This window comes from Tachyglossus aculeatus, chromosome 4, assembly GCF_015852505.1.
Source record: "Tachyglossus aculeatus isolate mTacAcu1 chromosome 4, mTacAcu1.pri, whole genome shotgun sequence".
In the NCBI taxonomy this organism is placed as follows: Eukaryota; Metazoa; Chordata; class Mammalia; order Monotremata; family Tachyglossidae; genus Tachyglossus; species Tachyglossus aculeatus.
In genome coordinates, this window is record NC_052069.1 from 72255557 (window position 1) to 72282473 (window position 26917).

At 38.4% G+C, this 26917-nt stretch overlaps 1 protein-coding gene across 1 annotated transcript in view; it reads left to right on the plus strand.

Annotated features, from left to right (window-relative positions):
* Window positions 1–26917, plus strand: part of CSMD3 (CUB and Sushi multiple domains 3) — a 781433-nt gene that overhangs the window by 414173 nt on the left and 340343 nt on the right. The window contains exons 13-15 of the mRNA XM_038745631.1: window positions 9456–9638; window positions 13030–13356; window positions 17065–17259. Of these exons, the coding sequence (XP_038601559.1) occupies window positions 9456–9638; window positions 13030–13356; window positions 17065–17259 (705 nt within the window). The remainder of the gene's footprint in view (window positions 1–9455; window positions 9639–13029; window positions 13357–17064; window positions 17260–26917) is intronic.

Consider the following 26917-nt stretch of genomic DNA (forward strand, 5'->3'; position numbering starts at 1 on the left):
TGAATCGCTGGATTATTTTTGATGATCGCAGTTCTTGAGCTTCACCTGATGTGACCAGAGCTGCCAAGATGAGCAGTTCAGATTTTAACATGTTGAACTTTATTTTAGTGGTATTTAAGTGCTTACTATGTGCCAGGCATTGTTCAAAGCTCTGGAATAGATACACCGTAATTGTGTTGGATTCAGTCAACGTCCCTCATGGGGCTCATAGTCTTAATCCTCATTTTACAAATGAGGTAAATGAGGCACAGAGATGCCATTTGACTTGCCCAAGGTCACTCAATTGGTGAATCCTGGATTAGAACCAAGGTCCTTCTGACTCCCAAGCCAGTGCTGTACCCATTAGGCCATGCTGTTTCTTTGATTTGCTAGTGAGACATCACGGTAGAGGTGTGTGTTTGTGTGTGTGATCTGTGAGTTGTGCCAATAAGGATTGATTAGCCACTCTTATCCTCCCCTTAATATATAACACCATATCATGGGTCCAGTGGGTGTCTGACAGTTTTCCTTTGTTAATCGTATATTATGGAACTTGTACTGTGCTTCAATGATACTTGAAGTTACAAAATCATATTTTTTGCTAGGTTGTCAAATTTTCCTTCTCTATGTAGTCCTTTTCTGTTTCAGGAGGTGAGTAGATTTCTCTCCCATGCTTTAAAGTAAACAAAATGTTGCTGGTATCCCTACAAATAATTACAAGTCAGAACACCTTCTGGCAGGTTCAATCAGGACAGTAATGTTTAGAGGTTTTTGATAGCTGCTCTTAAGCTCTGAGCATTTATAGATCTTTTAGAAAGAAAAGAGCCATTTATTTTGATTGCTATTATAATAGGCTCAAGAATATTGAACTATCATTGTGTCAACGCTTTTTAAACTTGGAAATAGAGAGATTTAGTGCTGAAATCTATATTCCACTTTGTTCTTTCATTCAAGAAACTTTTAAAGAAAATAAAAAATAGGCAGGTTGAACAACGCTGTGGGCTGACAAACACTATCTGAATCCTTCTTGGATAGGTAAATTCTGAAAAAAAACCAACCTCTTTTCCCTTCTTGTCCATGTTTCTTTTGAACAATATCTTGCTAGAAGTATAAACTAGGACAATGTCATTTTAAGTGACAGAAGTCTTTAAGGCTATATAGTGTGGAACTCAGTGCCCTGTACTCTTAAGTATTTTTGCGGATTAAAATGACAGTAGATTATGAATGAATACTGCCTCAGAGCTCTATTTGCTGGAACCCAAGACATTTTCCTACACAGTTCAACCACAAGTCCAAGATTTATTTCAGTCTTAGCTGTGCTTGAAACTAGGAAGATACCTAAGAAATTAAGTAGAAATAATAGTAGTGGCATTATGATCAATATTCTGAATTCTTAACTTTGCACATTATTCACTAATGAGACATTATGATAAGCTATGTGGTCTTCTGAAAAGAGCTTGGGCCTGGGATTCAGAAAACCTGGGTTCTAATCTCAGCTGTGCCACTTGCCTGCTCTGAAACCTTGGTTAAGTCACCGCACTTCTCTGTGCTTCAGGTTCATCATCTTTAAAAGTGGTGATTCAGTGGTCTCCCTCCTACTTAGACTGTGTGTCCCTATATAGGAACATGGATTGTGTCTGACAAATGTATGTAAATCAACATTTAGAGCAGTGCTAGAAATATAGTAAAAGCTCAAAAAATACCATAATAATAAATAGTAATAAACTACATGTTCAATTAAAAACACATATCTTCAACTAAGAACAACATATTTAAGACAACCAGATTGCATGCTTAGTCCCAGAAGGAACATTTGTAAAAGGGTAAGTAAAGAGCTCTTCCTCGTCTTTTTAAGCAGGTGATAGATGGTGACACATCTGAGATAATTACATGTGTTCTTGCTGAAGGTTAAGGGGTTAGAATAAGTGACATTTTAAGAACCCTTCCAGCCTGAATTGTCTGTGTTTTAGAGCCTTTGAAGCCAAAATAATGAGTTTCTCAAGGGAATTTTTAATGGCTAAATATCAGTTAATCTACAAACTTTCCTCAGCATTAGTTGACTTACCAATGCCTGTGATATAAAGCATTTAAATAAGAATTTCTGCTATTTACAAGGCCAAGAATGATTATGGAATACATTGTTTTGCTATTTTTGTTTTGTTTTGGGATTTGGGGGGTATTTTAATGGCATTTTATAAGCACTTACTATGTGTAAAGCACTGTTCTATGCACTGGATAGATTCAGGTTAATCAGGGGAGATTTGGTCCCTGTCCCACATGGGGCTACCAGTCATGTAAGAGGGCAAGCAGGTATAGAATGATCATTTTGTAGTTGAGGAAACTGGGGCATAGAGAAGTTCAGTAATTTGACCAATATCACACAGTAGGCAAGTGGTGGAGCAAGAATTAGAACCCAGGGCTTCTGGCTCCCAGGCTATGCTTCGTCTACTAGGTCTCACGACTTCCACACTGCTCTTCAGGAGAAGCAGTGTGGCTCAAGTAGAAAGAGCACGGGCTTGGGAGTCAGAAGGTCATGTATTCTAATCCTGACACCACTATTTGGGCAAGTCACTTCATTTCTCTTGGCCTCAGTTACCTCATCTGTAAAATGGGGATTAAGACTGTGAGCCCCACGTGGGGCAACCTGATTACCTTGTCACCTCCCCAGCACTTAGAACAGTGCTTTGCACATAGTAAGTGCTTAATAAATGCCATTATTATTATTATTAGAGGAGCAGTGTGGCTCAGTGGAAAGAGCACGGGCTTTGGAGTCAGAGGTCATGGGTTCGAATCCTGGCTCCACCACGTGTCTGCTGTGTGACTTTGGGCAAGTCACTTCACTTCTCTGGGCCTCAGTTACCTCATCTGTATAATGGGGATTAAGACTGTGAGCCCCTTGTGGGACAACTTGATCACCTTGTAACCTCCCCAGCGCTTAGAACAGTGCTTTGCACATAGTAAGCGCTTAATAAATGCCATCATTATTATTATTATATTCCTGTCCCCCTCTCCATTCTCCCCATCTTACCTCCTTCCCTTCCCCACAGCACCTGTATATATGTATATATGTTTGTACATATTTATTACTCTATTTATTTATTTATTTTACTTGTACATATCTATTCTATTTATTTCATTTTGTTAGTATGTTTGGTTTTGTCTCCCCCTTTTAGACTGTGAGCCCACTGTTGGGTAGGGACTGTCTCTATATGTTGCCAATTTGTACTTCCCAAGCGCTTAGTACAGTGCTCTGCACACAGTAAGCACTCAATAAATACGATTGATGATGATGATGATGATATAGAAAGCACTTAACAAATACCACAGTTATTACTATTATGGTGGCCACTGAAAGAAAGCTTTATTTTGAGTCTCAGTATGAGGACCAAAATGATTAGGGACAGTAGTTGAGGCACAGCATCCAACATTTTTTTATGGTCTCATTTCCAATATCTCCTATCAGGAACATTTCAATATCCTATGACTAGCCAGAGTTCATCTGAATTTATTAAATATCTTATTTTTACTTATTTAATTTATATATATAGTTAATTTTTCCACACATAGCAAGCGCTCAATAAATTAGATTTATTTTTCAAAATGTGATAAAATATAGTTTGTCATTCAAAATGTGCCATTAGAATTAATACACTTGTAATAGTAATAATAATGTTGGTATTTGTTAAGTGCTTGCTATGTGCCAAGCACTGTTCTAAGCACTGGGGTAGAAACAAGGTAATCAGGTTGTCGCATGTGGGGCTCACGGTCTTAATCCCCATTTTACATATGAGGTAACTGAGGCACAGACTTGCTCAAAGTCACACAGCTGAAAAGTGGTGGAACCAGGATTAGAACCCATGACCTCTGACTCCCAAGCCCGTGCTCTTTCCACTGAGCCACGTTGCTTCTCATGCTTTATAATATATGATGTAATGTAACACAACGGTATATGAAATAAAGAATAACATATTTTAGACTGTGAGCCCACTGTTGGGTAGGGACTGTCTCTATATGTTGCCAACTTGTACTTCCCAAGCGCTTAGTACAGTGCTCTGCACACAGTAAGTGCTCAATAAATACGATTGATTGATTGATATAAATACATGATATGATGAAGCCCTATGTATAGCTTGCAACAGCCACAGGAGACTTCCAATATTGATCTCACTACACATTCACAAAGAATGTCCTTTGTTGAGTTGCTGGATTTAGCGTTTGCTGCCTCATCGCACTGTTTTCACTTTCACCTCTGCTTCTGTCTTCTCAAAACTTCTGCCCTTTCAGAAATTTCCAGAGGTGACATCTGGCAGAGGAAAGGTGATCGGAATAAGCAAATGAAATAAGATTCTTATTTTCACTAGTGTTTTCTTGAATAGTGCAATGCTTAAAAATTAATGTACTGACGCGATACAGCTAAATTATAAACCAATCCTTTTTGTAATTTTAGAAATTTGATTGATGTATTCATTATGGGTTGTCTTGTCTTCCTAGACTATAAATCCCCAAAGGATGGAGTATATGCCATTGTATTCTCTAAATTATAACCTATACAGAACACCTAGCCCATTCACATTCTACACAAGCAATAGAACCAGTTCCAAGATGGGTGAAACATCCATCAATTTGAAACTGAGATATGAGAAATGAGAATAGAATTCTATTGTATTTTGCGTGGGCCTTTGTATAAATAACTTTCTCAGGTTAGACAATCTGAATATCGCAGATAGGATTCTCTTTTTTAATTAAAGAAACATAAAAGTGTTACAATATGTGGAAATAATTGAACTGCCTTACCACCCCTGGAGATTTATATATACATGTTTGCAGAGACTGATTCAGTAAATGTTTCTCTTTGTAGACTGAGTAGAATTAGTATTTATTAAACACTGTCTGTGTGCAGAACACTGTACTAAATTCTGGAAGAAAATAAGTAGGAATTAAACACAGTCCCCATCTCTCATGAGGCTCACAATCTAACCTAGTATATAGAATCAGGAAAGTAGTCATAATTAGTTTTAGATTTTATTACATTGACCTTTTTCCTGGCTGCTCTTTCAGGTAACTATTCCTAATTATTGCATAATTAAAAGATTCTTCTCACTAGAAGAGTAACATTTTGAAATACATTATAAAGATAATACCGCTTTCAGTTAGCTCTTAGGAAAGAAAATTAAATTATTAGAGTTTCTCAACTCAAAGCTTATGAAAATATCCAAGTAATGCAACATGCAGCTACTTACATTACTTGATTATAAAGGCATACTAAAGAGGTTAGGTGTAGCAAAGTATCTGACCTTATAGAAGAATTGGAAAGACAGATACTTCTTCACTGTAAATATTTTTGCCTTATGCTGTGCTGTTGAATTAGCTGTCTACAGTTCTGGCACTATTTTCACTTTTGCCTCTTAGTATCAGAACGTTCTTGAAGCGTCTGGCCTTAAAAATCCATACTGAGCTTAATGGTTATTCACCATGCTGCTTCATGTACTGCTTTGGTTTCCTTCTTGTCTACAAATATGGTGATTTGTTGGAGTTATTTATTGTTTTCACCAGTCACAATCATGACCTATTTAGGGTCTAAGATCCCCTAGAAGGCAAACAACCTTTGGGAAGGGATTATGTATACCAACTTTATTATTTTGTGATCTCTCAGAAAACACTCGAAAATGCCATTGATTGAATGAATTATTGATTACAAAATTGAGAAAAGCATCAGATAAATACCCATCTATAGCGTACACTGTAATGAGGGACATAGTTATCAATCAGTCAATGGTATTTATTGAGCACTTTGTGTAGTACATGGTACTAAGCATTTAGGAGATTACAGTAGTACAGAATTAGCAGGTACATACCCTGCCAACAATGAGTTTACAGTCTAGAGGATCTGCAAATATTTACAAAGGGAATAGAATACACCCAAATACTGAGGAAAGACATCAATATATTCCTAAGGGTAACTGTTCCTTCTATTTTCTTTGCTTGGGACCTCTCTTTACTAGTCGATAACCTTTCTCCTCACTAGTCCAGCCCAGTGAAGCTGTGATGCAAATAATTTTTTTCCTAATATTTATGTACAAGACACTGTACTAAGCTCCGGAGTAGATATAAACTAATCAGATTGGACACCGTCCATGTCACACGTGGGGGTCACTGTCTTAATCCCTATTTTACAGATGAGATAACTGAGGCACATAGAACTGACTTGCCCAAGGTCACACAGCGGACAAGTGCCAGAGCTGGGATTAGAACCTAGGTCCTTCTGACTCCCAGCCTCATGCTCTATTTACTAGGCCATGTTGTTTCAAGGCTTGTGAACTAATAGCATGGGAGACTCTTGTTGCTACAGGTATTTCCCTTCACCTATGCCATCTTCTCTGACCTCATTCTCCTCTCTCACACTGTCACCTGCAACCTTTCACTCTCCTCTGGTTTATTATCTCTGCTTTCAAGCCGGTTTGTCACCTCCATACTTAAAACTAACCTGACTCTACTGTCCTTTTCAGCCTTCTCTGCTTTCATCCCTGTTCACACGTAAACAAATTGTGTATGCCAGCTACTTCCCTTTCTTCTCCAGTAAATTCCTTCTAAATTTCTGGTAATCTGAATTTGTACCTTTTTCATTCTATTGAGAAGCAGGAATACCTAGTGGAAAATCTGTTAAATGAGTTAACAGACCTGGGTTCTAATCCCAAATCTGCCAATTGCTTGCTGTATGGGTTTGGGCAAGTCACTTAACCTTTCTGTGCTTCAGGCTTCCTTAACTGTAAAATAGGGATTAAATCCTACTTAGACTGTGAGCCCCATGTGGGAAAGGGACCGTACCCAACCTTATTAACTTGTATCTACCCCAGTGTTAGACATAACAGTGTTTAACAAATACAATGATAATAATGATAATCTTTTAGACTGTGAGCCCACTGTTGGGTAGGGACTGTCTCTATATGTTGCCAATTTGTACTTCCCAAGTGCTTACTACAGTGCTCTGCACATAATAAGCACTCAATAAGTATGATTGATTGATTGATAATAATAATACCAATAATATTGAGAAAAGCACTCACCAAGGTTTCCTGAGACTTTGATTTGGCTAAATCCAATGAAGGAAGCTCCTAGGTCTCCCTGATTAAATTGGTGGCTTTGACATTGCAGCCCAATACATCATCCCGGAAACTCCATCCTGATTCAATTTATCGGAATGGTAACCTCCTGATTTTCTTTTTGCTTCTCTTGCCACTCTGTCTCAATTTCTCTTGCTGATTCTTTGTCCTTTCCTTGTAATTTAACTTGTGACGGTCATCCAGGGCTCAGTTTTAGGTCTTTAAGAGCAGCGATATTTTATTCAGCATTGAGAATTGGGTTTTGAAAAGCAGTGTCTAGGAGTCAGAGGCTATAAATTCTAATTCCTTTTCTATCCGTGTGAACTTAGGCAAATCATTCAACTTCTATGATCATTAGTTTCCTCATTTGTAAAATAGGGATTACATACAATAGAGTTGGTCAATACATTCACCCACAACGAGCTTACAGTCTAGAAGACAGAAAAAAGTACAAATAAATTACTTGTATGTACATATGTGCTGTGAGGCTGAGAGAGGGCTGAATAAAGGGAGCAAATCAGGGTGGTGCAGAGCCAAGTGGGAGAAGAGGAAATGATGGCTTAGGGAAGGCTTCTTGGAGGAGAAATCCCTTCAATAATGTTTTCAAGGTGGGGAGAGTTACTGTCGGATATGAAGGGAGAGAGGGTGTTCCAGGCCAGAAGCAGGCTGTGGGTGAGAAGTCAGTGGCAAGATAGGCAAAATTGGGATATAGGTTGGCGTTAGAGGAGTGAAGTATGTGGGCTGGGTTGTAGTAGGAGAGGCCAGGTGATTGAGTGCTTTAAATAAATCATTTTCAGTGAAAGTGAAAGCAGATCCATATTTTAAAACATAACCCTGGCCTGGTAATGTACAGTATAGCAAAATTGCTTTGGAATGAAATCCCACTGATGGCATGTGTTCTGTTCTGCATCCACTTAAAGACTTTGTGACATTCAAGGAATGGGGGAGTTGCTTTCCTTTGATTTTCAAGAGAGGAGACCTTCAAATGTTTCCACCTTTAAGAGACATTAGTATCATATAATTTTTTTTTCCCAGAGCTTGTTGAAAAATCTAGGGCCTGAGCGTGACATTCCTATTTTGCATAATTCAGAAATGTGAATTGACCTACCCCTATTAATGGGCCTTTAATTTATTTACATATTTTCATTTTAAAGGAGTACAGTAAAGCAGTATGGCCTAGTTAATGTAGCACGGGCCTGAGAGTTAGAGGACCTGGTTTCTAATCTTGCTCTGCCACTTGTCTGCTGTGTGACCTTGGGCAAATCACTTCACTTTTCTGTGCCTCAGTTACCTCATCTTTATCCACCTCAGTTTTATTACAGTGCCTGGCATTTTGTAAGTGCTAAACCGTGGATTAGTGGCAAAAACACAGGCTTGGGAGTCAGAAGACGTGGGTTCTAATCCCAGGTCCGCCACTTGTCTGCTGTGTGACCTTGGGCAAGCCACTTGACTTCTCTGTGCCTCAGTTACCTCACCTGGAAAATGAGGATTAAGACTGTGAGCCTCACGTGGGACAAGACTGATTCCCTCCTTCCTCTCCCCCTCCTCCCCCTCCCCTCCCCACAGCACCTGTATATATGTATATATGTTTGTACATATTTATTACTCTATTTCATTTGTACATATTTATTCTATTTATTCTATTTTGTTAATATGTTTTGCTTTGTTGTCTGTCTCCCCCTTCTAGACTGTGAGCTTGCTGTTGGGTAGGGACCGTCTCTAGATGTTGCCAACTTGTACTTCCCAAGCGCTTAGCACAGTGCTCTGCACACAGTAAGCGCTCAATAAATACGATTGAATGAATGAATGACAACCTCATTACCTTTTATCTGCCCCATCACTTAGTCTACCCCAGCACCTAGAACAGTGTTTGGCACATAGCAAGCTCTTAACAAATACCATTATCATTATTATTATTATTATTATTATTATTATTAAAAAATAATAGCAAGTGATTGTCAAACCAATGTGTCTCTGACTCTGAAATCATTGGTTGGCTAATTGAGAAGGATAGGTATGATAACCTCCACCTGCCTTCATATACCATCCCCAGCAGTAATTCGAGCATTTATTGGAATATCTTTTCAATTCTTTTTTGTTATTGTTGTTTACTGCTTTTTCCAAGTATATCTATTTTTTTTCATTTTGTTCCCACTAGATGCCCATAATTTATGTCTGCCTGTCTCCCATTAGTTGGTAAACTCCTTGATGGCACAGTCACATTTTTAACTTTTGTTTTATCCTCAAAGTATATTAGTCCAGAACTCTGTGCCTCAGTTCTCATATCTGGACAGCCAGTAAACATTGGTGATGTTGACGGTGGTGACGATGTGGCAATTTAATTTATGAATTTTTGACTTGTTTTGTTTTTTTCAGAAATTGAAAAGGAAAGCTGTGGGGATCCTGGAACACCATTATATGGAATCAGAGAAGGGGATGGATTTTCTAATCGAGATGTTTTGAGATTTGAGTGCCAGTTTGGATTTGAACTAATTGGAGAGAAATCTATTGTTTGTCAAGAGAACAACCAATGGTCGGCAAACATACCAATTTGTATTTGTAAGTTCCAGATACTTTGTTTGGATATGGCATCTGTCCTTGTTGATAGTGTACATAGGATTAATTTCATTTGCTTAAACAGTTGTAAATGCTTGTTGTGGAATCAAGACCATGTTTTTTGAAGCTTTTGTTAAAAACTGAAGAAGGATGGGCCCTGTCAGTGGACAGTGTATATGATTGGCAAAAGATAGTTTTTACTTGCTCATAGTTTGGAATGTTTGTGATTATTCCATTACTTTTTTTAGTCCTATTACCAGTAGCAGCATCTCAGACTACAGATGATAGCGCCACATAAATGCATATCTTTCAACCTATTTAGAGTTATCCAATTTCCATTATTAATATTTAAGATGTGCATTATTGTATATATTATAGTGTTTTATCATATCATAAAATATGATATACAATTTTATTTTTCACATATTTAATTGTAGGTCTCAGTTGTGTAACGGTTCTATAGATATGGTATATATGTGGTATGTATAAATATATGTATATACGTGTATATATATGTATATATGTACATGCTCAAACTTAATTCATCATTAGTGAGTAGTTGCAGAATTGTAACTGAGAATTTAACTTTTTGAATATTTTGTTTCTTGAAATTTAATTAAATATCTTTTAGTTCTAAAAGGTTCCCTGTGCCATATTCCTCATGCCTGGCACAAAGTTAATCGCTTAACAAATATCATAATTGTATAATAGTTACAATGTGCAGAGTTAACTTTACTAAAGGTTTATTAGAGTGCATTTGAACTATGCCAGTATTTTACCAAAGAAACATTTTGGTTTAACACTTATCACACTCATCATTTCAGTAAAACGATTGAGTGAATGAATAAAACATTGGCTTATTAATGCTTCCTTTAGTTAATATGTTGTCCTGAGTCCATGGAATGTAAGCTAATGGCTCAAGCTGCCAACCTAATCATCATCATCATCAATAGTATTTATTGAGCGCTTACTATGTGCAGAGCACTGTACTAAGCGCTTGGGAAGTACAAATTGATGACGAGGATCCATCTGCCATCTTATAAAGGAATGTAGTATCCTCCAAGTTATTTTATTTACCTATCAGTTTCTTCCTTCTTTCTACATTACCGTACCTTTCCTGCTTTCTCTTTTTTTCTATCCTGTTACTGAGGGTCTCCATCTTTTCCCAGATAATTATAAAGTGAGAAGGGGCATGGCCTAGTGGCATGAGCAGGGACCTTAAGTCAAACGACCTGGGTTCTAATCCCAGCTCTGCTGCTTGTTTACTATGTGACTTTGGGCAAGTAACTTCTATGTGCCTCAGTTCTCACATGTGTAAAATGGGGATTAAGTGAACTCCATGTGGGGCATGGACTGTGTCCACCTTGATTATCTTGTATGTATGCCAGCACTTAGTACAGTGCCTGCCACATACTAAGTACTTAACAAATACTATTACCAAAATGGTGTCCTGCCAACAACTGTAATTAAACAGGTCCAAAAGAAAAACCTCTCTTCCCACCCAAACTTTCTCAACTCCTGACTTTCACATCCCTGTAGAAAATACTGTATTCCCTTCTCACAAACCTGAAAACCAGGCTTATCCTTCACTCATTAGTCTCATTCGACTCACATATTCAGTCAATCACCAAAACCTATCAGTTCTACCTTCTCAAAATCTCTGGACTACACTTCTTCCTTTTATCCAACCTGAAATAATAATAATAATAATAATAATAATAATAATAATAAATAATAATAATGGCATTCGTTAAGCGCTTACTATGTGCAGAGCACTGTTCTAAGCGCTGGGGAGGTTACAAGGTGATCAGGTTGTCCCAGGGGGGGCTCACAGTCCCCATTTTACAGTTGAGATAACTGAGGCACAGAGAAGTGAAGTGATTTGCCCAAAGTCACACAACTGACAAGAAATCATACTGGTCCAAGCACTTGTCATATCCCACACGGAGTACTGCATCACCTCCTCACTGATCTCCCTACTTCCAGCATATCTCCATTCACTCTGCTGTCTAGATCATTCAACTCTGCTTCTGGAACATCAGAAGCAGTTCTGTCTAAAGCCTGGGAGTTAGAGGACCTATATGACCTATTATATGCCTCAGTTTCCTCTACTGCAAAATAAGGATTCAATGTGTCTTCTCCCTCCGATTCAGATTGTGAGCCCTATTTGGTACAGGGACTTAGTTCAACCTGGTTAACTTGTATCAACCCTAGCAAGTAGAACAATGCATTTCATATACTAAGCACTTAAAAATACTATTTTTTTCTAAAAAATCATCATATGCAAGCCTCCCACTCCTCAAAAATCTCCAGTGGTTTCCAGTCCATCTCCATATCAGACACTCCTCATCACTTACTTCAAAGCACTCAATAAACTCTCTATCTTCTACCAATCCTCACTCTTCTTTCACTACAACCCAACCTGCAAACTTCTAACAGCAAAATACACTTTATGTTTCACTTGCATCTCTCTTGTCAGTGACCCCTTGCTATTGACCCCTTTCCTGTTTAGAGTTCTCTTCTCTCTCATGTTGGACAGACCCCAATCTCTCCATCTTCAAATCTCTAATAATACTATCCCTTTTCCAGAGACCCTTCCCTGATTAACTTCCTCACCTAATATCCCTCCCTTCTGAGATACCTATGCACTTGGGTCCATTTTGCCTAAGCACTTTAATAAATCCCCATCCCCATTGCACATATGCATGTAGTCTTCTGCTCATATAATAGTGCCTCCTCCCATATGTAGTATATTATAATGTCTGTCTTCACTAATTTGTTAGCTTCTTATGGGAAGTGCTTAATAAATGCCATCATTATTAGTATTATTATTATTTTCCGCAAGCAGGGAAAGGCCTGGTGGGGCTTTGCCTTCCATCTTTGTACGTTTGTACGTATTTATTACTCTATTTATTTTATTTGTACATATTTGTACTATTTATTTTACTTTGTTAATATGTTTTGTTTTGTTGTCTGTCTCCCCTTTCTAGACTGTGAGCCCGCTGTTGGGTAGGGACCATCTCTATATTTTACCAACTTGTACTTCCCAAGCACTTAGTACAGTGCTCTGCACACAGTAAGCGCTCAATAAATACGATTGAATGAATGAATGAATGAATGCCTACCAGCCCAATTGTACTCTACCAAGCACTTAATACAGTGCTCTGCACACAGTAAATACTATTGATTGATAGAGGCAGTAAAAATGGGACCAAAATGGGACCAAAATTTCCCCTTTGATATATTTATGTTGACAGAGATTCCTGTATTTAAACTAGTTATGAATGCAAATCATTTATTAAATTGATCTTAGGAAAGCATTTGAAGAGTATGCAAGACTCTCTTGTAAAGTTATTTCCTTCTCTAATTTATCAATGTGTCTTATTTCTGACAGTTCCTTGCCTCTCAAACTTCACGGCACCAATGGGAACAGTTCTTTCCCCTGACTACCCAGAAGGCTATGGCAATAACCTGAACTGCATCTGGACAATAATCTCAGATCCAGGGAGCCGAATTCACCTCTCTTTTAATGACTTTGACTTAGAATCCCAGTTTGACTTTCTTGCTGTGAAGGATGGAGACTCTTCAGACTCCCCGATACTCGGGACATTCACTGGCGCTGAGGTCCCTTCGCATCTTACAAGCAATAACCACATTTTGAGACTGGAATTCCAAGCAGACCACTCAATGTCAGGTCGCGGATTTAACATCACCTATAATAGTGAGTAATTTTCTGTTGTGCACCGGGGCATTGTAGATAAGGCTCTAAAACATGACCTAGTTGAATGAAACCTCCCATTACAAATCCACAGAGAAATATACACTCATAAAATGTGTTTTCATCTTGCATTTTGGATAGAATGCGCTACATTGTTTCCAACAGGAGGTATCTATCCGCATATAATGCAGTGCAATGTCAGAAAAAATGGTGCGTACATGCAATTTGCGGTGATCATAATGCATACATTCTTATTGCAGTTTTTTCTTAAGGGTTCACCAAGAAAATAACCACTAGGTTAGGGGAGAACTAAATGATAGTATTTTGAAACATCTTATTTCCATTTCTGGTTCAGGATGTCTGAGCATTACATAATCCATTCTTTTTTAAGATTAAAATTATTATTTCTATCTGAAAGAGCTATCTAGTGAGGTAGTGTCACAGAAAAATATATTGAACAAAGGAATGAAGTATCTTTGATATGCCTTACTCACAAATGTGTGTATGTTCAGTGATTATATCAGGACATGGAGAGTGTAAATGAAGTAGCTTTTTGTTATTTTTTAGTGCCTGCCATATTTATTCAGCTATTAGCCAACTCGATAATTTAATATCTTAGCTCAGTGTCACCTTACTAAGGGAAGTGGAGAAAATGTATCTTTAACTTTCCCTTTCAAATAAAGCAGTTATTTTTTTCTTGGCACTATGTATGAGCAATTAATAACGATATGCACTCTGTCTTTCCAAAGTGACACCAGTGGTGAGTAGTGCCACTAATAAGTTGTCAAAGTGTAATTGCGCATCATTAAAGTTAAATTAGCAGTGACATGCGTCAGAATCTTGCTATTAAAAAAAAGTTGTTTGTCTTTTTGATCTTTGTGCTTTTATTTTTTATTTGCTAAATTTTTATTTTGACTAAAATGCATATGAGTCATCACTTTTAGTAAGGCATGTTTAAAGGAACTTTAAGGAATTATGGAAATGTGCTTAAGGTTTCAGATCTTATGTTTGTTCTTCTGATTTAGCTTTGCACGATACGTGAGAATGGGATTACGGGGGCAAGGAGTAAGCACATTAACACTTCTGAAAACAGGTTATTCAAAAGGAATAAAAGGAATAGGGAGTCTGGCCAATATATTTTTATGGTATATATTAAGCGCTTTACTATGTGCCAAGTACAAGATAATCAGGTTGGACACAGTCCATGTCCCATTTGGGGCTCCCAGTATTAATCCCCATTAAACAGATGAAGTAACTGAGGCAGGGAGAAGTGCAGTTACTTACCCAAGATCACATAGCAGTCAAGTAGTGGAGCTAGAATTAGAACCCCAAATCCCTGACGGCCATGCCCATGCTCTTTGCAATGGGCCATGCTGCTTCTTCATCTGTAGTTCTGAAGGAAAAGCTCTAGGAAAATCTTGGTAGTCATGGTTGAAATGTCACTTTGTTTAAGCAGGCACAAAATATCTAGACAGCAATTCACAACTGGAGTAATAGGCATTTTAATCCGTCTACAAAAGCCCTGGCAGGAGAATTTCAGGGGATGAACAGGAGGACAGGCCCATAATCCCCAGGCCCCACCTTCCAGTCAATCAATCAATCGTATTTATTGAGCGCTTTGTGCAGAGCACTGTACTAAGCGCTTGGAAAGTACAAGCTGGCAACATATAGAGACAGTCCCTACCCAACAGTGGGCTTCCAGTTCCTCTTTGCCTCACCCTCCCAATGGTGTTGGGTAATTGTGGGGAAAACTAGCTCTTTTGTCACAACTGGGGAAGCCACTTGGGTGGAACCTAGTTTTCTCTGAGGACAGTTTGTGGAGGAAATTCATTTTTGGCTTTCTATCTATGCTAAATACTTCAGAAGCAGCATGGTTGTGGATAAAGCAGCATGGCTCAGTGGAAAGAGCATGGGCTTTGGAGTCAGAGGTCATGGGTTCTAATCCCTGCTCTGCCACATGTCTGCTGTGTGACCTTGGGCAAGTCACTTAACTTCTCTGAGTCTGCTACCTCATCTGTAAAATGGGGATTAAGACTGTGAGCCCCCCGTGGGACAACCTGATCACTTTGTAACCTCCCCAGTGCTTAGAACAGTACTTTGCACAGAGTAAGTGCTTAATAAATGCTATTCTTCTTCTTCTTTCTTCTTTCTTCTTCTTTCTTCTTCTTTCTTCTTCTTTCTTCTTCTTCTTCTTTCTTCTTCTTTCTTCTTCTTTCTTCTTTCTTCTTCTTCTTCTTCTCATTATAGCCTAGCTCTGGGAGTCAGAAGGTCATGGGCTCTAATTCCGGCTCTTCCATTGTCTGCCGTGTGGCCTTGGGCAAGTCACTTCACTTCTCTGTGCCTGTTATCTCATCTGTAAAAATGGATTGAGACTGTGAGCCCAGGGTGGGACAGGGAATGTGTCCAACCTGATTTGCTTGTATCCTTCCCAGCTCTTAGTAATGTTCTTGGCATATAGTAAGTGCTTAACAAATACCGTAATAATAATTATCATTATTATCTACTCCTGGCTATCAAACATGAGTTTTACATGGTAATGCATTTTTCTTTGCTAAAGATATACCTGAGGTAAAAAGGAAGTTAGGATGGGATCATTTAATTATAGTATGAACCTTTTTTCAGTGATTGCCATAGGCAAGATTTTGTTACACCATAAATGCTTCACTAAATTTTGCACTACTTGAGGTTAGAGGGTCATGTCTACTTATACTTTCCTGAGCACTTAGTATAGTACTCTGCATACAAGTGCTCAATCAATCCTGTTGATTGACTGATTGATAGATAACCATGGGATGAACACTTACTAACTGGATTTCTGTTAACAGTCAATCAACCTTGGCTTTCATAGATTTAAAGCTCAATGATTTTAAATATTCACAAACCTCTGCTTTTATATTTTTTCTGCTGCTATTCTTTCCAATATGAATACTGATTAAATCTCTACTTTAGTCATTATTTTCTTTGGGGACTCTGGTTCAACCCTGATTCCTAGGGTCCAACAGAAGCTATCAACTGGCTCATGGCTAGAATTTTTAATTACACACTTTCTTTGGATTGACCTAAATTCATTTCTATTCTTAGCTATGTCAAAATGAAACACAATGCCTGGACAAGAATGTGTTAGTTTTACTGCTTCTCTGACATTATGCTGAATTAATTCCACTGATCTTTTTTTGACACATGAAAAAAGTATATAAGCTTTTTATTATATTTAGTTTTGTCAAGATTACATCCGCATCGGATGGCATCTTACCGATTATGTTCATAGAACTTTAAGAACAACTTATATTAGCAATTTCAGTTTTGCTCCATCCAAAATAGGTGGAAAATATTGCGTCTTTATTTTATGGGTGTGAACTCGAGATGCAATTTCATCTACTGTTAAGCAGAAGTACATTTGTTCAAACTGTGAAGAGACATTAGCTCTACTTTCAGTTTTACTCTTATTGTAATTACTTTAAAATCCTGGATATGAGTACCAGGAATATAGTAACTTTTCATAATGTTTGAAAGTTTCTATGAAACATATCATATGTTATCAACTGTGAATGGATGAATACAGATTATAGCTTCTAGTGCAGTGATTGTTGAACTGGCAACAGATACAAGCTGTTTTAAACTCAGTCATGTTCTCCAGACAAGTAAGGCAAGACAAACAAGGCCCAACTCTTCCTCATGCTATCGTTTTTTTTGGTTTATTTTGTTCAACAGCATTTGGACATAATGAATGTCCTGATCCTGGAATACCAATCAATGCACGTCGTTTTGGAGACAACTTTCAATTAGGGAGTTCAATTTCAATTATTTGTGAAGAAGGATTTATTAAGACACAAGGGACCGAAACAATTACGTGCATACTGATGGAAGGAAAAGTTCTGTGGAGTGGACCAATTCCTAAATGTGGAGGTAAGTAAACAACACCACACCCATTTCTTTCCCATAATGACCTGGCCACATATTTTATTGAGAAAATTAAATCATCAGGCATGACCTCCCTAAAATCTCCCAAGCTCTTATCTATCCCTGTCTTCCTCCTGCCCCGTTTTTAATTCTCCCATCTTTTCCAATGACAATATCCCACCTCCTCTCAAAATTCACCCTGTCCACCTGTGCCTCTGACCCCATCCCACCTTATCATAACACTTGGCTCATCTAGACTGTACACTCATTGTGGGCAGGAAATGTCTACCAACTATTATATTGTACTTTTCCACGTGCATAATACATTGTGTTGTACATGGTAAGCTGTCAGATGCTATTGCTTATTGAATTGATTCCTTCCCTGATCGCCATAGTCAACTGTTCATTGTCTAATGACTTCTTCCCCACTGCTTTCAAAAATGTTCATGTCTTCCCTAGCCTGTTAAAAACCCTTCCTTGACCCCTTGGCTTCCTCCATATGTCAACACAAATCCCTCCTAAAGCTCCTCTCCAGTTGTATACACCCATTGTCTTCACTTCCTCTTCTCCAATTCTCTCATTGACTCTGAAATCTAACTTCTGCCCTCTTCACTCCATTGAAACTGCCCTCTCAGTGGTCACCAATAATCTCATTGCCGAATACAGCAGCTTCTATTCCATCCTATCCATCTCAATCCTCCTCAATCCTCAAATGCCTGTAACATTATCAACCACTCCCATATCCTGCAAGCTTTATTCATCCTTGGTTTCACTGATGCCATCTTCTCCTATTTCTCTGGCTACTCATTCTGACTGTCTTGTGTGGGCTCCTCCTCTGCCTCCTACCCTGTAAATGTGAGAGTCCCTCAAGGCTTAGTCCTGGGTCCCCTTCTATTCTCCATCTATACCCTCTCCTTTGAAGAACTCATTCACTCCTATGGTTTCAACTACCCTCTCTATACAGATGATTCTAAATCTACATCTCCAACCTTGATCCTTTCCCTCCTCTACAGTCTGTATTTATTTCCTTCTGCCTTCAGGACATCTCAACACCAACACCTCAAACTTAGAATATACAAACACTATTCTCCTTATAACTTTCCCATCACTGTAGACAATACCACCATCTTCTCAGTCTCTCTAGACCATAAACATGGCATTATCTTCAACTCATCTCTCCTATTCAGCCCACGTGTTCATTCTGTCACCAAATCCAATGGGTTCAACTTTCACATCGCTAAAATCTGCCCTTTCCTCTCATCCAAACAGCTAACACTTTAATCAAGCACTTATCCTGCCTTCATTACTCCATAAACCTACTAGCTGACCTTACTACCTCCTTGTATTGCTCTCTTCAAGGTTTATCTTCATTGCTTTAATTTTCAGTTATTCTCATTCATTCATTCATTCAATCATATTTATTGAGCACTTACTATGTGCAGAGCACTGTACTAAGCGCTTGGGAAGTACAAGTCGGCAACATATAGAGATGGTCCCTACCCAACAACGGGCTCACAGTCTAGAAGATTACTACCTAGTATTTACATCCTTTATCCTTTATTTAACCTCTCTATTTTCAACCTCTGTTAAAATCAAGTCAATCACACACTATTACATTCTATCTTGAAATGCTGAATCCATCTCCAAACATTGAATTTGTCACTGGATATCCCAAGCCAATTCTCCATCTACCACATAGATGTTGTCTGCTTTTTTGAGCCTAGTGTCCTAGAATGCATACTACCTTTTATCCTCCATTCCTCGTAGGAGACTTGTGCTTCTTTATTTCACTGGGAGGCAGAATGACCTAGTGGAAGTAACAGGGAGTCAGTAGAATCAGGTTCAATCCCAGCAGTATCACTGGCCTGTTGGAAAATCTTGGTCAAGACAATCTCTCAGTTTTCTCAAGGACTCAGTTTTCTCATTTACAGAAGTGGAATAGTACTGTATGCTCCTTGTGGACAGGGAATGTGCCTACCAACTCTATTATACTCTCCCAGGTGCTTAGTACAGTGCTTTGCACATAGCACTCAAATGCCATTGATAGATTGTGAGCATCATGTGGGGCAGAATCATTGTTGTCATAACCTTGAATCTACCTCAGAACTTAAAATAATGAGAGTTTAAGGAATAATTTATTATTATTATTATTCAATTTCCTTGGCATAACACATGAATTACCGCTTTGGAATCTGTAGGCTTCCTAATTTCATCACTGGAACATACATATTCTTGAAGTCAGATGTAATACGCATTATTCACTGTTCTTTAAGTCACAACTTTCTTTTCCTTGGCTCACAATGCCCACCAAAATAGCAATCTAAGTTATTCCAGTCAGATATACATAAAATGTACATATGTATATAATAAGTGTAGTTGAAAGCTCTCTCTGATTCTTCATCAAGATCTGCTCATGTCCATCAGTGAAATTTTGACCTTATTCAAATCAACCTACACTGCTTTCCTAGTTTTTTGCATTCACAAATATCATTTTTGCTCAGTTTATCTCCTGGGAAGGGCAGTTTCTGTTTTTCCCTTTATTATGTCTTTTCTAGGTAGTGAGTAATATTCACTATGCATCCTTTGTTCTTTGTTTCATGTTTTCTCTAATGGTTTTTGAAGATACATGAGGCTTTCAGACCTCTTTCGCCCATCTAACTATGTGGATAGTAGGGCATTGTGATGAAATATAAATACCAGCAGGACTGTGCAGTCTATATTAAACAGGGTCAAAGAGTTCTTCAGTCTAAATCATACTGATATCCAGGCAGAGAGAGGGAAAGAGAAAAGACATGTGGTTCCTTTTTGAACATGTGAGGATTCTTGGTGCTCTTTCCCCCAGCTATAGGCAGTGGGGAATTTCAGGCACAGCAGGAGAAGCATTCTGTTTTATTTTGTTGTCTTTTTCCTCTGAAATCCACTCTTGCACCACTCTGGTTCCTTTACTGTATACCTGTCAATTCTCTTGTGAGTTTTTCAGTCCCCTGATTTCCAGGCCCATACTCTTTCCATTAGACTAGCCACATTGCTCCTTATCCCACCAGTAGTCTCTCAGGACCCTGGGAATTGACCAGAAGCTCCAGAGATGCCACTGGAATGAAGAGGGCATAGGGAAAAAAAAAAACCTAGTAAAACTCCAAAATGGCATCTATCACCCTAGTATGTATCATGATGACACGCTCTCTGAGGTCTGGGACCTGTCATCTGATATCTGGGGTTCCTTTGAGGATGAAGCAGTTAATGTCTTCGGTCTTTAGGTGACAAAAAGTTTGCACTCCCAGTAATGCTGTAAGAGGCTGTTGACCAAATGCAGTACCTTGTCTGCAGCACAGTGGGATTTTACCTGCAATACTGGTGCCACTATCTCCTCCAATCAGTCAATCAGTGGCATTTATTGTGTATTTACCGTGTGCAGAGCAATTCTTTGTATCTGGCTCCCAGCTTTCAGCTGGGATATAACGTTGAGTGTGTCTTTGTAGGAGTGGAAGCTTTTTCCACTGGCTGCAGTAGTATTCTTTCAACTTGGTTGTCTTCCGTATGTTCCCCGTAGTCTATTCGAAAAAACACGGGACTGGGACTTTGTCAACCTAGGTTCTAATTCTGGATCTGTCACTTTTCTGCTGTGACACTTTGGACAAATCACCTAACCTTGCCGTGCCTCAGTTTTCTCATATGTAAAATGAGGATTAAATTCCTGTTCTCTTTGCTCTTTAGACTGTGAGTCCCATGTGGAACAGGGACTGTATCTGACCTGATTGTATTGTATTTACCCAAGTGCTCGGTTCTGTACTTGGCACATAATGTTTAACACATTCCACAATTATTAATTCCTAATATCTGATGAACTCCTTTCAATAATAATAATAATAATGGTATTTGTTAAGTGCTTACTATGTGCCAAGCACTGTTCTAAGTGCTGAGGTAGATACAGGTAATCAGGTTGTCCCATATGTGGCTCACAGTCTTAATGCCCATTTGACAGATGAGGTAACTGGGCACAGAGAAGTTAAGTGACCTGGCCAAAATCACACAGCTGATAAGTGGTGGAGCTGGGATTAGAACCCATGACCTCTGACTCCCAAGCCCGTGCTCTTTTACTAAGCTCTACTGCTTCCTTGAAAAAGTTTGCTTGCCTTAGTAGTCCTCTAGTAGATAATCTAATAATACTAGTAGATAGTATTATTTCTATCCGAAATCCCTCTGGCTCCCAGGTCCCTGGTCTATTGTGTTAGTCTCATCTCTCTCATCCCTGAATACTTGTCTGTCTCCCCCCTCACACTCCCCTGCACTCTTCCCTCTCTCTGAAACTTCCTCCAATAGACCAAAAGTCTCCCCAGCTTCCAAGTGTTACTGAAATCACACCGCCTACAAGATACTTTACCTATTAATGTCTGCTATCCCCAGGCTATATCATCCCAACTTCCATCTCAGCATTACTGCACTCCTGAGCATTTATGAACTTAAAACCTTCCATCAAACATTTCATTTATACCCCATTACTTAAGCACTAGGAATGTATTCCCTTTTTCTCCTTCTTCCTATATGGTAATTATTGGTGTTGGTCTTCCTTTCTAAGATATAAACTTCTTGAAAAAGAACCATGTCAATTTTCTCTATTATATTTTCCCAGTAGATGCTGAATACATATGATTGAATTATTGATCAATGTAAGGTCCATAGGTTCTCAACAGCAAGCTTCCCAGGGAGACAGAGTTAAGTCATTCAAACCAGGTCAGCTATTTGTGTAAGGACCCCCAGGCCACTCTGGACATCAGTGACACAGGACACCACTACCAAGCACCTGTTCAGTGTTAAAGAGGCAGTTAGCCTGCTATGGTGAAGACCATTGCCATCCACCTTCTTGGCAGTCTTTTTAAAAGTTAAATTGTACCAAAACACCAAGTATTGATCACTGTTAATAATTCTCATTTCCTGCATCTCCCCTCAATTTTCTTACCCTTCTGAAAATTTTAACCAAATGATAAAACACTACCCTGCCTGTGTGATTTCAAGTATCCTGCTCAGATAAGGAGGACAGATTATATAACTCTGTGAATATCCCTCTGGCTCCATGATGTGACTTATTTGAACATAAACTTCAGCAGTGCTCACTCAGCATGTAGGCCATCTCCCTATGTACTTGTCAAGCTTCCATGTCAAATTTATAATATGTTACTCCAGTAATCCCTTGTCCTGAATTAGAGATTAAAATAGAGGGTTGGAATCTTTCTTGGAAGAGAAATGGTATTTTCTCCTGACATATCTCTCTAGAGGGCTCCTGAGAGAAAATATGTGCTTATATTTTTCTAGTAGCCAAAGAGAGATGTCACAATGCATAAAATAAAGCAAGGAAGCTGTTCCTGATAAAATGTGAACACCAAGGCAATGAAGTAATATTTTTTTAAAGCACTTTCTTTTTAAAGGAGGAGGTATTGATTGCAACCGAAGTGAATTTGCTTATCTGTGTAATAGCTGTGGATAGAAATCAAGTGTTCTTGGATCTGAACATTCAATTTGCAGTGGTTGATATTATCTTTTAAAAAACATGGCAGGTAAAAAACATGGCATGAAAAATAGATAAGTATGTATTTGCAAGCAAAAAAATGAAAGGGTTGAGAGGAAAATGCATTCATTATTTTAGAGTATCAGAAGGGTATATAATGTAGCCTGCATATTCTGAAGATGCATTTTAATACCTTACTGCATTATTAAAAATTGTTATATTTTCAGAGATTTTGCAGCAAAATATTGCTTTTCCTGCAGTCCAAAAAATAATATCTGTTACCAGCCTTTTCTCACGGTATTACCATATAGGGTAACTATTACTTTTATTTAAAAAAATAATTAAATCATTTTTAATGAAGGATTGAACCTTTCCTGATTGTTTATTCTAGATATTTTAGTGGGAGGTGACAGAGAATGGGTTAGTGGAAAAAAATGAACAACGTGATATTTACATACCATTACATCCTCCAACATACCAATCCGTCAGAATCTACAGAAATCTGAGAATTGGAACAGGTCCAAGGAGACAGTTTTTAGAAAACTTGGTGATCCCCACTGTTATTTTCCCTTTACCCAGGAATGCCTGGCAGAAAAAACTGAAGTTAGGACTGACTAAAGCATTTTCAGGAGTCACTGGAAAGATATTCATATTTTTGACTGTCCAGTCAAGGTTGCATTTGAGATTCCAGATGAGATTCAAATTCATTATATTGGAATGTTCCTTAAAATATAGTTTGAATATGTGTGTGTTGGGTATTTGGCATTCAAAGGTGACACAACAGACAGAAAGATCTGTGTAGTTAAACATTCATGCAGTCAGTCACAAATGACCAAACAAGTTTTCCCATTTTTATTTTATGGACTTGAATATTGCAATCTGGAGGACATCAATAAAAATGATATCTGAAAAAGAGATAAAGAAATGGAGCTATTTCAAAGATTGATGGGAGCATCTTGAGAGTCTAGCTGTATGGGAAATGATGGGCTAAGTTTGCTAAAGACAGGAGATGAGGAAGTAGTCTTGAAGAGAAATAGATTTGTGTCAGTTAATAAAAAAATGATAACAGTCATGATGCAAATATATGCCTTCACGAAAAGGTTGGATAATTTTTTCAATTAATATTATTGATTGAGCCCTTAGTGTGTGCAGAGCACTGTATATAGCACTTAGGAACATATAGTAGAGAAGAATGGGTAGACGTGATCCCATACCACAGGAGCTTGCAATCTTTTCCTGAGATCTGGAGTCATAAAGTTTACAGTCCTTTCTAAATGGAGGCTGGAACACTGGATGATTAATTTAGGAGCCATCTGATCCCAGATATCAATAATTAAAAGAATAAATGTATAATATGAGAAAATAATTGCTTGATAAACCCAAAAATTGAAGCAGCGTAGCCTGGTGGCACAGGCCTGGGAATAAAAGGACCTGGGTTCTAATCCCAACTCTGCCACCTGTCTGCTGTGTGACCCTAGGTTAGTCAATTAACTTCTCTATGCCTCAGTTGCCCTATCTATAAAATGTGGATTAAGACTGTGAGACAAAGACTGTGATTATCTTGTACCTACTCCTAAGCTTAGTACAGTGCCAGGCACATAAAAAGCACTTAACAAATTCTATTAAAAAAAAATAATCAGGTCATGTAAAATAGTTGTGGATGTAGGTAAGAAGTCAAGTCAAGTGAGGAGGAGAGCATGCTCTCATTATCATAGCATATAGAAGACCTGGAAGGAAACTCAAGTTCATTTCTTCCCCTTCCATGCAGAACTATATCCAATCCATTCCATCAAGGTAGATTACCTAGACCAGTATTTAAAATCTCCAAATCGGTAACTTTTTATTTATTTGTATATTACATGTTTAGTCTATGTGCGGGTTAAATGGAAAATAATTAGATCAAAGAGGGATGCTTGATCACCATTGGTTCTCACACCTGAGCGGGAGGGAGAACAAATATCTTAATTCTCATATTACACAGGAAGGAAATGAGGCACAGAGTCTGGAATCCAACCCAGGAAGTATTGTGGCTTAGGGGCAAGGACCCAGGATTGGGAGTCTTGGGTTCTAATCTTAGCTCCATTTTTACCTGCAGTGTGGTATTGGGCAAGCAAATTAACTTCTTTCTGCCTGTTTTGTCATCTTTAAATGGGGATTCAGTACCTGTTCTCCAGTCTCCTTAGGTGAGGGTTCCATGTGTGATGGAGTTAGTCAGTCAGGCAATCATATTTATTGGATACAGTGTACTAAGCACTTGGGAGATTACAGTATAACAATATAACAGAAACATTCCCGGCCCACAAGGATCTTACAGTCTAGACTAGCCCAGTTCTGAATTTATTAAATTCCACACCAGCAAGTAGCACAATATTTAGCACATGGTGAGTGCTTAACAACTACAGTAATTATGTAGTCTCTCAACTCCCAGTAACATGTACTTTCCATTTAGGCTACACCATTCATTCATTCATTCAATCAATCATATTTATTGAGTGCTTACTGTGTGCAGAGCACTGTACTAAGCACTTTGAAAGTACATTTCAGCAACAGAGAGAGACAATCCCTGCCCACAGTGGTCTCACAGTCTATAAAGGGGGAGACAGACATTGAAACAAATAAACAGGCATCAATAGCATCAATATAAACAGAATTGTAGGTATATACACATCAAAACCAATAACAGGCATTAATATGAATATATTATAGATGTGTACATATGTTCACAAGTGCTGTGGGGCAGTGAGGGAGGGTAGAGCAAAGAGAGTGAGTCGGGATGATGGGGAGGGGAAGGGGAGCTGAGGAAAAGGGGGGCTTAGTCTGGGAAGGCCTCCTGGAGGAGGTGAGCCTTCAGTAGGGCTTTGAAGGGGGGAAGTGGGATTGGAGGATTTGAGGAGGGAGGGCATTCCAGGCCAGAGGGAGGATGTAGCCAGGGGTCGATGTTAAGACAGCAAGAACGAGGCACAGTGAGAAGGTTGGCAACAGAGGAGTGGATCCAGTGTGAGGACTGGGATGTAGAAGGAGAGAAGGGAGGTGGGGTAGGAGGGAGAAAGGTGATGGAGAGCTTTGGGAGCCAATAATGAGGAGTGCTTGCCACCCAGTATAGTCTTAATTATAATCATTACTATTTAGAAAATACCCCATCAAAACCTGTTTGTAAAAGCCCAGGAATTGTGTATTTAAAAAATAAAAAATAATTAAAATCTAGGATAAGATGGGTTGACAATTCCATCTGTCAACTCTCCAAATATTGATGGTATGAGTGATAGTGAAGGGAAAGTAGAATAAAATGAAATCAAGGGGTCTCTTGGGCAGGGGGAATGGCTGAATAGGCAAACTGAAAAGAGAAGGGGTTAAGGGTAGGTGGAATTCTGATTTTAAAAAAGCTTTTTTCAAAGGATATTAATTAAGGAACCCTGACTAGAACAAGTGTCATTGCTAATGAAATGCTTATAAACAATGTAAATCAAATCTTTACCAGCCCATTGGTGTGATTACACATATCCCATAAAGGAATCAAAGGCAGAGTCACTCAGAACCTTTTTGTGTTGGAATTTGGTTTTGTCATGAGATAACAGAAGACACTGCCCATCTGTAGTCCTTATAAGTGAAAGAATCCTTCAAGAGCAATTTGTCGGCATTAGGATAGGTCTGAATACCTCTCTGCATGTAAGAATAAGAATAATTTGCATTTTTATGCCTGCTTAATACCTCTGTGCATGTAAGAATAAGAATAATTTGTATTTTTATGCCTGCTTTGCTGAAATATCCATTCTGTCAAAATATGAATAGATAGATATTTGTATTTTCTTGGGTAGGAAGTGACTACTCAGCCATACGTAATCATTCATAATCCATCCCAGAGTACCACAGTTCTCTGTAGAATGGTCTAAACTTAGTATCTCATTTTGTAAATTATGATTATTGATACATTTTGGTGCTCATTTCTACCTGCTATTCATAGAATATTTTTAAGTCCTCCTTTTGTTGTCTCTTTTCTAATGAATCAATCATCAATAATAGTATTTATTGAACTTTTACTATATGCAGAGCACTATACCAAGCACTTAGGAGAGTACAATACAGTAGAGTTGGTAGAAACATTACCTGCTCACAGTGAGCTTGCAGACTTGAGGTTTTCTAGGGTTAATAATGCCAATTCCT